Raw genomic sequence first — 12219 nt, 5'->3', positions numbered from 1 at the left:
GGTTATGAAAGTTTGTATATCACTATATGTGAAATAATCTTAGGATTGAATAACTAAATGGATTGATACAGGTCACATCAGGATCAAGTGTGTGTCAATCAGCCATGGGTGAACGTTCTCTTGAGCATTATTTTATGAAGTTCGACCCCCCAATTTAAGACTCCCGGTAGCTCAGTTGGTAGAGCACTGGACTTGTGATCGGAAGGTCGCAGGTTCGAATTCGGGCCGGGATGGACACGGGCCAACTTTATCTGAGACCCAAAGACGGAAGCCATGTCCCGCCCCCTTGTCACCACAATGGCACGTAAAAGACCTCGGTCATTCTGCCATAAGTGCAGATAGCTTATACCACCTAAACACGCATACACTTGTGTATCTTGTCAAAAGCCATTAGGGCGTAAAACTCGAATCATATAACCCATATGTTGTCCTTAAGAGGCGAAATATTTAGCCTGTAGGACATAAAGCATTCTCTCTTTCCGACTCCCTCCCTTTTAAGACCCCGTTTTCTCAGATTTTTTGAAGTCTTGAAAGGGGGGTTCCACTGTAGTGTAAGCATTTGCTTTTCTGGTTTAAATTGACATTTTCTTGGGACTCATTATTTTTGGTGATACTAATGCATGGTAGCATTGGATTTTTTTCATAAAGCTATGACCATGTAAACATGTTCCGTTTCATTTTGACATTTACTTTGGAACTGCAGGTATTAGTGGCATGATAGCAGCAGGCGAAATCACACCCATTCTGCCCAGCTCATCTGAGAAGATGCCTGACAACCTCACAAAGTATTTCCTGGACCACCTGCTCAACTACATGGTCTCAGAGGTAACACACATGCACAGACACAGATACACAGACACATTTACATACACATTTACAGATATGCGCATACTAACTGAGTCACACACACAAACACAAGGGCACACACATATGCTTTCCCCCCAAAAAAGAATAAGTAATAAGATCAAGGTAAAAGTGGAAAGTATTAGTATAAAATGTCTGAGGAAATATATCTTGTCAACTAAGGTGCTTAGCATTTGCAAATACAGCATTGTCCAGCAGTGCATTTTAGATTTGAGGATTTTGTTTTTCGTTGCTAATGCTTGGAATACGAGCTAACCTAAATGAAATGCGAATATGTGTAGGTCCTGAACGAAAATTTTAAAATGTCCCAAGTATGGATGATAAATACCATATTTTTGGGACTATACAGCGCAAAAGGCGTAAAAGGCGCAACCTCCACTTTTATAAAAGGCCACTTTTGAAGTTAAAATGAGAACAAATCCACACATAGTGCTTCCAGTGTATTAGCCGCAAGTCAGAGGAAGTATACAGAGTGAAAATTATGTTTGCTCACAGATGAGCGGTGAGATAAAAGCCAGTGCAATCCAATAGGTGGCGTTGTGTCCTCCGGTCAATGCCAGATATTTTCAGCTGAGACCAGCTGCCTGTCCTAGATTACAGGCACTGACCTTCTGACCAAGTTTTCAGCTATGAGACTGACGCCTTTGATGTCTAAAAGGAAACTTTGCCACGGTCATAGTAGCAGAAACATGTGAATCGGTCATAGTAGCAGAAACGTGTATCGCTAGAGAGGGAGTATTATGTTTTTTTGCATAGCGATTTGGGATGGCATACACAAATGTAAATCCTGTCCTGTTAACACATTTGTGATTATAATTAAGTAGTTATTAATTTAGTTTGTCATATTTTTTGTTATTAATTATGAAGTGTTGTGTCCCATTACAGGGGAATTCCACTATATCGCGAATTACTCTATATCGCGAAGACATCTTGGACCACAAAAAAACAGGACCAACCTTAAAAAAATAAAAAAGTCCCGGTTTTTCTTTGTGGAGAAGCATGTTTTCTCTCATGGACTTGTACAGCACTTCCCAAGCAATTTTCCTATTTTATCTCCACTGCCCACTCAACCCCTCCTCTTTCTCCCTCCCTTTTCTGGTGCTTAGTGCTCTAAGCGGTGGTGGAAGAGACTGCAGAGAAAAGTGCTCCACAGTCTCTCTTACTAGCAATCCTCCTCTTTCACATTAAACTGGCAAATATGCTGTAAAATATGTTGCCCTTGTTTCTGGACTGGGGTTCAATTGCAGAGTGCAGAGTGGAAGAGTGAGTTTGTTTGCATCAATAGTTTTTAATGTCTTTCTCATATATTGATATAACAACCGGATGAACTATGACCGTATTCATCCAGATCAAATTCTTGTTCTCAAGTTAAAACCAAAACAGTAGACCATTACAAACATTTTTTTTTAATCGCGGACTGCCACCCCCTCCCCTCACCCCCCCTCTCTCCCGCCGCAACCCCACTCCCCCTCTCCCGCCGCCACCCCACTCTCCTCACCCCCCTCTCCCGCCGCCACCCCACTCCCCTCACCCCCCTCTCCCGCCGTCACCCCACTCCCCTCACCCCCCTCTCCCGCCGTCACCCCACTCCCCTCACCCCCCTCTCCCGCCGCCACCCCCCTCCCCTCACCCCCCTCTCCCGCCGCCACCCCCATCCCCTCTCCCCCCTCTCCCCGCCACCTCACCCCCCTCACCCGCCGCTACCCCCCTCCCCTCACCCCCCTCTCCCCACCGCCACCTCCTCCCCTCAACCCCCTCTCCCGCCGCCACCCCCTCCCCTCACCCCCCTCTCCCACCGCCACCCCCTCCCCTCACCCCCCTCTCCCCGCCACCCCCTCCCCTCACCCCCCTCTCCCCGCCACCCCCTCCCCTCACCCCCTCTCCCCGCCACTCCATCCCCTCACTCCCCTCTCCCGCCGCCACCCCACTCCCCTCACCCCCCTCTCCCTGCCACCCTCCCCCCTCTCCCCGCCACCCCCTCCCCTCACCCCCCTCTCCCCGCCACCCCCTCCCCTCACTCCCCTCTCCCGCCGCCACCCTACTCCCCTCACCCCCCTCTCCCGCCGCCACCCTACTCCCCTCACCCCCCTCTCCCCGCCACCCCCTCCCCTCACCCCCCTCTCCCTGCCACCCCCTCCCCTCACCCCCCTCGCCTCACCCCCCTCTCCCCGCCACCCACTCCCCTCACTCCCCTTTCCTGCCGCCACCCCACTCCCCTCACCCCGCCACCTCGCTCCCCTCACCCCCCTCTCCCGCCGCCACCCTACTCCCCTCTCCCCTCCACCCCACTCCCCTCAACCCCCTCTCCCCGCCACCCCACTCCCCTCACCCCCCTCTCCCCGCCACCCCCCTCCCCTCCCCGCCACCACCCCACTCCCCTCACCCTCCTCTCCCCGCCATCCCGCTCCCCTCCCCGCCACCACCCCCTCCCCTCACCCCCCTCTCCCACCGCCACCCTCTCCCGCCGCCACCCCCTCCCCTCACCCCCCTCTTCCCTCACCCCCCTCACCCGCCGCCACCCCACTCCCCTCTCTTCCCGCCACCCCACTCCCCTCACCCCCCTCTCCCCGCCACCCCACTCCCCTCACCCCCCTCTCCCCGCCACCCCCTCCCCTCACCCCCCCCCCCCGCTGCCACCCCCTCCCCTCACCCCCCTCTCTCCCGCCGCCACCCCACCCCCCTCACCCCCCTCTCCCGCCGCCACCCCACTCCGCTCACCCCCCTCTCCCGTATTCTTGAAACAACAATTTGTGTTCAAAACTTAAGTTCAGTCCTTTTGACAGAATAATTGAATTAAAAATAAAGGTGTTTCTTTTGCTATGTTCCATCAGGTGATAAAGATTGAGTGGATGAACAAGGAGATGCGAGAGATCAGCTTCACCTTCTTGTTCAACAAGTTCAAAACCAAATACCTTCTGTGGCTCTTGCCTGACTTCCACGCAAGAGACATCTACGAACCAGTATTAGGTAGGGTTTCCTTCTATATGAATATATATATATTGATGTGGGAACTAAACCTGAATCTTAACAGGGAACAAGAACAAAATGTTATTTGGTATCTTTTAGAAGTTTTAGTCATTTACAATTTTTGGGATTGTTCCTATTTTGAGGTGGTAGCTAGGATGAAGGGGCTGTGTGAAAGGATCCTTGAGCAGCGAGGGTTCAATCCTGATGTTCGGCGAGGGATTTATTTCCCAGAGTCAACTCTGTGGAGACTCACCTCGGTGTCCGAACACCCCCGTGTGATCGCACACACACGATAAAAATCCCAAGTTCACAGCGAAAGTCTCACACATGCAGGAAAATGAGGGTAACCTCACAGGACTATTTAAAATCTTATCCTTGTCCTTATCCTTGAAAGGGATTATGTGTCTCTGTGTGCTTCATTAATGTTTATATTTATTTGATCCTGTGAGCATGTGTGAAAGAAACAGCGAGGCTGGCAGCGAGGCTGGCATGAAGATTCAGTAATGTCAATACATTCAAACCGAAATGTTTATTGCTTTATCAAAGATGATATTGTTTGTCCCTGTGCAGAGTTGCCGAGGGAGAGGAGCGAGGAAGAGATGCAATCAAAAGATGAGCCAGTAAAGGTAACAGAGTGTCGAGACTCCTTTATTATCTGGCTGGCCAACTTCACCATAACCAGCCGTCGCCCAGACCCTGATCTGACCAAGTAAGCTATTTGGATTGACTATTTTCAGATTTACAAATTATTGTTTTCTTATGGACTCATTTGTTTGCATCAACAGTTTTTAATGTCTTTCTCATATAACAACCGGATGAACTATGACCGTATTCATCCAGATCAAATTCTTGTTCTCAGGTTAAAACCAAAACAATAGACCATTACAAACATTTTTTTTTAAATCGCGGACCCCCCTTTTCCCAACCCCCACCCCCCTCCTCTCCCACCCCTCTTCCTCCCCAACTATATCTAACTTACAAAGTCAAAACTGACCTGTCATTGATGACATCTTACTTAGCTTGCTATTTAGTTTGACCAAATGTGAGCAAATACAAATTTCCCATTGTTTCCATTATTTTTGCTTGCGCCTTCAATTTTGACCGGCACGGTTGGCCTAGTGGTAAGGCGTCCGCCCCGTGATCGGGAGGTCGTGGGTTCGAACCCCGGCCGGGTCATACCTAAGACTTTAAAATTGGCAATCTAGTGGCTGCTCCGCCTGGCGTCTGGCATTATGGGGTTAGTGCTAGGACTGGTTGGTCCGGTGTCAGAATAATGTGACTGGGTGAGACATGAAGCCTGTGCTGCGACTTCTGTCTTGTGTGTGGCGCACGTTAAATGTCAAAGCAGCACCGCCCTGATATGGCCCTTTGTGGTCGGCTGGGCGTTAAGCAAACAAACAAACAAACAAAAAGCCTTCAATTTTGAGATTATCGTCCACAAGTTTTGTGATCTGCATACTCCAGGGATGGGATTTCTTTCGTCCTAGACGGATTTCCGTCCCAGGAAGAATTTGGCAACTTTTTTTTTTATACCTTTTTTTGTTAATCCCTGGCAGCTGTTGTTTACACTGGGTTTGTGTGACCCATGTGGTTGTGCCAGGTCAGCCACCTTTCACCATGTCCCAGACCGATTTCAATAAGGTGGGGGGCAGCAATGTCATGATTGTGTGTCATTTTGGGGAATGTGGTATCTTAGTTGACATCTATTTGAAACCTCAGCTCACCCACATCTTTATATACCCTTCTTGCAGACCTTCAGTGGTGTGGGGTAGAGAAAACTTGCATTCCTGATCTATGAACCAGTGGTATTTAGCTTCTGACACATTGAGACAAACTTAATTGATACATATTTCTCTTTTAATTGAAGATATGATTCAACAATCATTTTGGAATAAAACTCCTGAAATGATGAATTGAAAAGCAGCATCTGTGTATCGCATTAGCAAGGGATTGTTTCTGTTTTTGTCTAAACCTTTTTTAACCTGAGCAGTTAGCCCTTTTGAAGGTGTTCAATTGAAACAAACTGACTTGAAACTTGTTTCTCATTTGGTTCAAGCTATGGTTCAACAATTATTTGAGAATATACCACCTGCAATGATAACATGAGCTACAAGTAAAAATGTGTAATACAAGGGAGGTGACTGATATTTCCTTTGTTTGCCTAACTTTTTGTTAGCATGGCGATTTTCTTTTCATGCGGTAAACATTTTTTTAAATCAAAGACAAAACTAGGTGATGAAATACCTTCAAGTTTACAAGATTTTTTAATTTTGTGCAGCTCCAATTTTAAGTTTTTGTTTAAGCAAGGAGAGGCTTCTAAAACCCTTTTTAAAATTTGTTTACCACTTGTTTTTGTAGACCCTCTAGCAAGAGTGATACAACCAAACATCTTCAAGTATAGAGGTTTTTGATCTTGTGCATTCATCCCCCCCATTTTTTTGTTTTTTTGTTTGCTGTTTTCAGTTTTAAAGCCGGGAGAGGCTCAAATAGCCCCAGTTGAATTGCTACAATTTATTTTCAGCTGGTCAGTTACAAATACCTTCAAGTTAACAAGATTTATATATTATTCATCTCTGAAAAGCTTGTTTGTTCTAAGATTTAGTCACTGCCCCCCTAGACCCCCCCAGCAAGGGCGCTGCCCCTGCACCCCGCCGGAGCCTTAGCGGCCCCTGGACCCCAGCCTTCCAAAATGTTCAGTCCCAGCTGGCAACATTTTGGGCTCCTCACCCATGATAATACTCGTTGAATGTATATTTCCTGTTTGTTCAATGTTGGTTGTAATGGAACAGGAATTAAATTACTTATTCTTACGCTAGACCATGGGGGTTATCTCCCATTGGTGTGTGTGACGTCACTACCGCTTCCCGAGCACGTGATAGTACTCATACGACTTTTTCAGCTCAGAGGAGACGGTCACATTCTTTTTCGCTCTCGCGGCCATCTGTCCTGGTGTTTGCTTTGACACCCACCGGCCACTTAACCGTCTTTCTCGCCTGCTGCTTCGTTAGTGGGTGAGCTCGTTCCATTTTGGTTATTCTTTTGACAGGAGTTTTTTTGTAGCTACTGAGGTTTCGTTCATTTTCTGGACTTGTATTTTTTTTTAGTAGCGTGGTGTTTTGGCCGCCATTTTGGTCAGCATGGCTGATAGTGATAAAAAACGCGGCTCGAAGGCTGATGTCAAGGGCAAGGGTCCGACTAAGCCTAAATCTTCGGCTTCATCTTCCAAACCTCCTGTTGTAGTTGTGGTTTCGGATGAAGCTCACAATACCGTTCTGTCTGTTCCAATTTCTGCCCCGAATGAACCGTTGTTTGCGGGGCAGTCAAGCACTTCTTTGCCTTTCATTTCGCCTTCTGTTTTGGCACCAGAGTCTGGTGCTCTGGTGTTGAGCTTGATTCGTTCTTTGATTCCAGAGATCCGTAGTCTTGTGTGGGACGAAATGCAGCGTTCCACGCCGTCGACCAGCTCTGTCTTCCCCCCGGCCGTGGGGGACACGCGGTCTTTGGCTTTCCTGAGGATGCCGGCGGCTACGTTTTCCAGAGGTGATCTCCCTGGTTCTTTGCCTTCGCCCTCCGCTCCTGGCACTTCAGGCGCTTCGAACCGGTCCCTCAGCGCTCGTGACGCTACAGGACATTCCCTTTTGGGACACGGTTCTCTTCATGACCGGCATACTCTGTCTCTCGCTTGCGGGAGTGCAGGTACGCACGTCTCCTCGGAGATACGGTGATCGCAAGGTCACCCCCTGTCAGGTTTGCAGGGGCAGCAACCGGTTTCGGCAGCTGCGCGTCCGGGTTTTCCCGGAAGCATAGGTCCACCGGCCAGAGTACACGAGGAGGTCTCGCCCGGTTCGGATCTAGCCCTTAGTCAGCAGTCAGTCGGGACAGCAGTCCTTCCACCTGTCCGCGGTGGGGACTACTGCCTTCTCAGTTCCGGGGGCTTCGGTTTTCGATTCCTCCTCTCACCCTCATCTTAGTCATGGGGTGAGGCAGGATGATTTCCGGCCGGGAGGGTTTCCGGCTTCCGGTTACCCCTCTCAGCATTCTGCCACAGGCAACTACGACTTCGAGCCTTGTCCTTCGCTTGTCGCGTCTGACTCTCGGTCTTTCGCCGGCGAGCAGACACGTTCTGGATTTCCGACCAGGCTAAAGGTGGCACTTGAGGCTGCGGCGGAAGTGACTGCCAGAGGGTGCTTCGTCGTCGGTGACTTCCGCTTCGGTTGCTCCGTCGGCGATGGCTGACTTCCGTTCTGAGACAGAGGAGGACTCCTACTTCCGTTTTGAGGATTCACCCTTTGTGGCTTACCACCTTTCTCAGGTTTTGGCCAAACCCGCTCCTTCCGGCAGCGGTCTGCCCCATGTTCCGGTTCCGCTGCTGGTTGCCCATGGCTCAGCTCCGGAACAGGCTCAACCTTGGCTAGCTTCTGGTGCCCAAGCGGCGACTTTCGTTCCCACCGTACATAAGAAGCTTGCTTTGCCCAAGACGTGTCGGAACTTGTCATCCTATGCTCTCCCACGCGCACCTTTGCCGGTGCCGCAGGAACTTCTCCCTCTTCTGGCTAAACAGCCTAAGAAGGATTCAGGTGTTCTGCTCACAGACCAGACCCTTTTTTCTTCTGAGGAACTCTGACGGCAACTGTTGGAGTTGGCTTCTATCTCGGAGACCATCCTCAGAGCTCTTTCCCGCGCTCTCACGGAGTCCCTGGACCCCTTTACTCTCAGTAAAGACTAGGACCCCGAGGACGTCTCTACGCTTCTGTCCTCCCTTGCCAGGGTGAACGAGAAGCAAGCGCGGCTGTCCTCCATACACTACGCCCATATGGTTATGTGTCGGAGGGATTTGTTTCTTTCCCATTCTCAGTTGACTGAGGAAGCGACTATACACACCTTGAGGTCTTTACCCTTTGTGGACGGTGCTCTCTTTGGCCAGCTGGCGTTTGACGCCAGAAGGCAAGAGATACAAGCGAATAGAGATCAGTAATTCTCCACCTTCGCTCTGCAAGGGTTGAAACAGGCGAAGCCGCCTCAGCAGAAGCAGGCTCAGCCAGGCAGTTCTTCGAGAAGCCAACTGGTTGGATTTTTCGATTAACAGGGCAAAGTCAGAGCTGATTCCGTCTCAAAGGTTCACATACCTGGGGATGTCGTTCGACACGGTTTCTTGGACTGTCCGGCCCTCTCAGAGGAGGGTGGACAAGCTCCAGGCTCTGATTCGCTCCACCTTGCCTCTCCTGCGGGCTTCCCTCCGGACTCTAGCCTCCATCCTGGGGCAGATGGAGTCCATGGCTCTCTTGGTCCCCCTGGGGAGGGTGCACAAGCGTCCGTTTCTGTTCGCGCTGAAACCTTACGTGGGCGCTCCTTGCGTGGACTGGAACGCCCTTGTCCCCCTCAGGGGATGGTTTCAATCCGCAACTCTTCCTTGGTTGGACGCGGATTGGATTGGCAGGGGTGTGCCCATTGCTCTGCCCCCCCCCCCCCCCCCGACACAGACCTCTTCACAGATGCGTCTCTGTCGGGGTGGGGTGCACACACGGACCGACACACAGCCTCTGGCCTGTGGTCTCCGCAGCAAAGTCTCTGGCACACCAACCTGCTAGAGCTAGAGGCAGTGGCTCTGGCTGTGGCCGAGTTTCTCCCTTCCCTTCAGGCCAAGCACGTACGTCTGTTCATGGACAATACCACCGTGGCGGCCTATTTGAACAAACAGGGAGGTTCTCGGTCCCCCTCTCTCTCTCGAGCAGGACCTGCGAGATCCTGAGTTGGTGTTATCGCCATCAGATCACTCTCACAGCAAGGTACCTGCCGGGGAGTTTGAACACTCTGGCGGATGCTCTCAGTCGCTCCGACAGGGTGCTTCAATCAGAGTGGACGATCACTCATGGGGCTCTGCTTCGCCACCAGATTTTCAAAGAGGCTTCCCATCTTTGTCTCGCCCTTCCCAGATCCGGAGGCTTGGCAAACGAACGCCTTGGACATTCCCTGGACGGGCCTGGAAGCTTACGCCTTCCCTCCTTTCCCGTTACTCGGCCGAGTGATTAGGAAAGCAGATCTGGAGGGGCCGTCACTGCTGCTAGTCGCCCCGCTTTGGCCCTCTCAGGCGTGGTTCCCGGACCTACTGAGACTGGCTCACGGCCCTCCCATTCCTCTCTCTCTGGTAAGAGGGGAACTCGTGCAGCCCAGAACCGGCATTCCACACGACGAGCCTCAGTTGCTGAATCTTCACGCGTGGAGGTTGTCCGGTCGTCTCTGTGGCGTCAGATCTTACTCTGGATTTAGTGTAACGCTCGACTCCGCTCGGGTCCACGAATTTAGGGCCTGGGCTTTCTCCTTGGCCGTTTTACGGTCTCGGAGACTAGATGAGGTGCTTGGCACCGCGTTCTGGCGTTCGGACGATGTCTTCACCAACTTTTACCTTAGAGACATCGCCGGCGTCCGTCAGGATGGCTCCCGGTCCCTTCCTGCCATGGTGGCAGCGGGCCAGGTCCTTTCACGGACTTAGAGTGAGTTGGGTTTTTTCTTTCCCACCGCCTTGTTGATGCTATCTGCTTATACAGCGGTCCCTGCAATGTACGGCCCCCGGCGTGAGCGGACACCTGACATGTACGGACACATTTGCTCGGCACGGAGTGTTTTCCTTCTATATTTGCCCCCCCTTAACACTATTGTGACTAGCATTGCCACGGCGTTAACGTCCTGCCTGCCCAAGCTTGCCACCAAGAAACTTCCCAAAAAACAGTAACTGTAAAGAAATCTGTCTAGCAAGCTTGAATTAAGTCCAATCACCACCAAATTTTTTGTACTAATTAAAAAATGGATGCCCAGTTCAGTCGTGCTATTTATAAGTTTGTCACGCGATTTGTTTTAGCAAAGGGGGGGTGAAAGGGGGATAATTTGTGTTTTTTAACGTTTTTTTGTGTGTGTTTTCTTTTCCACTGCTTTTTTAAAAGTTATTTTTTAACAGAAAGTATTATAAATAATTGTATAACCAAACAAGGTGTAAAACCTATGAATTAGCTGAAATATTGTTAAAATTCTACACAGAAATAAGGAGACAGTACAAAGAAAAAAACAAGCAAATCCCGCATTCACTCACAGCATCCTGACTCAAATGAAACAAAACTGTGACACTCACCAAATGATGTCTAGGTAATCCATATTGAATATAAGTCACATTTTCACAACAAAGTCCCAACTGTACACCTATGAACATTTCCAAAAGGATTAGGAGGCTCCAGCCATCCATTGTTATCAGTGCTGCCACGCCCCCCTTGCAACTACACATTCGAAGATTCATGCAGTACCACCCTAACACGTGTAGTTTGCCGACTCATACTAGCAACAACAGGACTGTTTCTTCCTCAATATCACTGCTATTATCGCTTTCTTGAGGCGAAAACAACACGTCGGAATCATGATCTACAGGGTCCTCAAGATCCAACATCCGGAGAATCTCCTCCCGTGACAAGGCTCGCCTTCGATTCATTTTTTTTCTCGAAAAAACCACACAAATCAGGCTAATTTTGCATATGGCGGAAGGGCACTCCAAGTGTGTCAAGGGAAACAACTCAATTTACTGCAAGCTTCAAAAACCGGGAAGCAATCACGAGTCGTGTACCCTCTTACTGAAAAATGCGTGTCCCGTCCATGGGCGTGTCAGCGCTGTTACTGATTTATCAGCGTCCCGTCGCGAAAGTGTTAAACAGACACCTGCAAAACGTGGACGCGGACACTCATTTTCGGTCCCAACAGCAGGTCATACCTCCAATGTACGGACAGACCATCGTCAAATTTTCACCACAACAAAATCGATAACAGAGCAGTCCGGCTCTTGGTACGAAGATCACAGCCGCAATGGCGTGATGACAGTCACTGATAACTTGAGGGCACGTGTACCCATCAGGAGGTGGGGTAGTTTTGGTCAGGAGTGAAGAGTACATGCGAAGATGCCAACATGAAACTGCACTGAGCTCTTTATTCTTGTCTGTTGGACGTAAACAACAGAAACCACAGTCGATGAAGGTCCTGAGCGAAAGTGAGTGAAAAACCGGCCACAGTTCTCAGCATCGTGTGTCTGTGTGTAACCTCTTTCATTGACAAGATACTCTTGTTTCCCCTCAGCCTTGACCAGTGAGTCGGTTGCCTAATCTATGAACCCTTCAGTTGTCTTGCTTTGTCAAAAGTTACGACACAGTCAACTGGTTTTGCTCTGAGTGAACAGTGCAGCTGGCCTCAATTAGCTGACACTTCTCTGGCCACAGCCCCCAACATTGTACATGGCTGGAGGGAGTGAGAGAGAGGAAGTGGGGGTGGAGGGTTAGCTGGCTAAACTCTGTGGGGTGTCCGGTGTCACTGCATGTCAGCAGGAAGAGCATTGTAGAGAAATAGAGAGGTGTACTC

General features: G+C 50.0%; 1 protein-coding gene across 6 annotated transcripts in view; it reads left to right on the top strand.

Moving 5' to 3' along the window:
• The window catches only part of LOC138952779 (ral GTPase-activating protein subunit alpha-1-like), a 499987-nt gene that overhangs the window by 32366 nt on the left and 455402 nt on the right, over positions 1-12219 (top strand). For all 6 annotated transcript variants that reach the window (XM_070324510.1, XM_070324511.1, XM_070324509.1 and 3 more), the window contains 3 exons: positions 704-825; positions 3696-3831; positions 4402-4540. In XM_070324510.1, the coding sequence (XP_070180611.1) occupies positions 704-825; positions 3696-3831; positions 4402-4540 (397 nt within the window). The remainder of the gene's footprint in view (positions 1-703; positions 826-3695; positions 3832-4401; positions 4541-12219) is intronic.

This window comes from Littorina saxatilis, linkage group LG17 (assembly GCF_037325665.1).
Source record: "Littorina saxatilis isolate snail1 linkage group LG17, US_GU_Lsax_2.0, whole genome shotgun sequence".
Classification (NCBI taxonomy): Eukaryota; Metazoa; Mollusca; class Gastropoda; order Littorinimorpha; family Littorinidae; genus Littorina; species Littorina saxatilis.
This window is presented reverse-complemented; position numbering and strand designations above follow the sequence as displayed.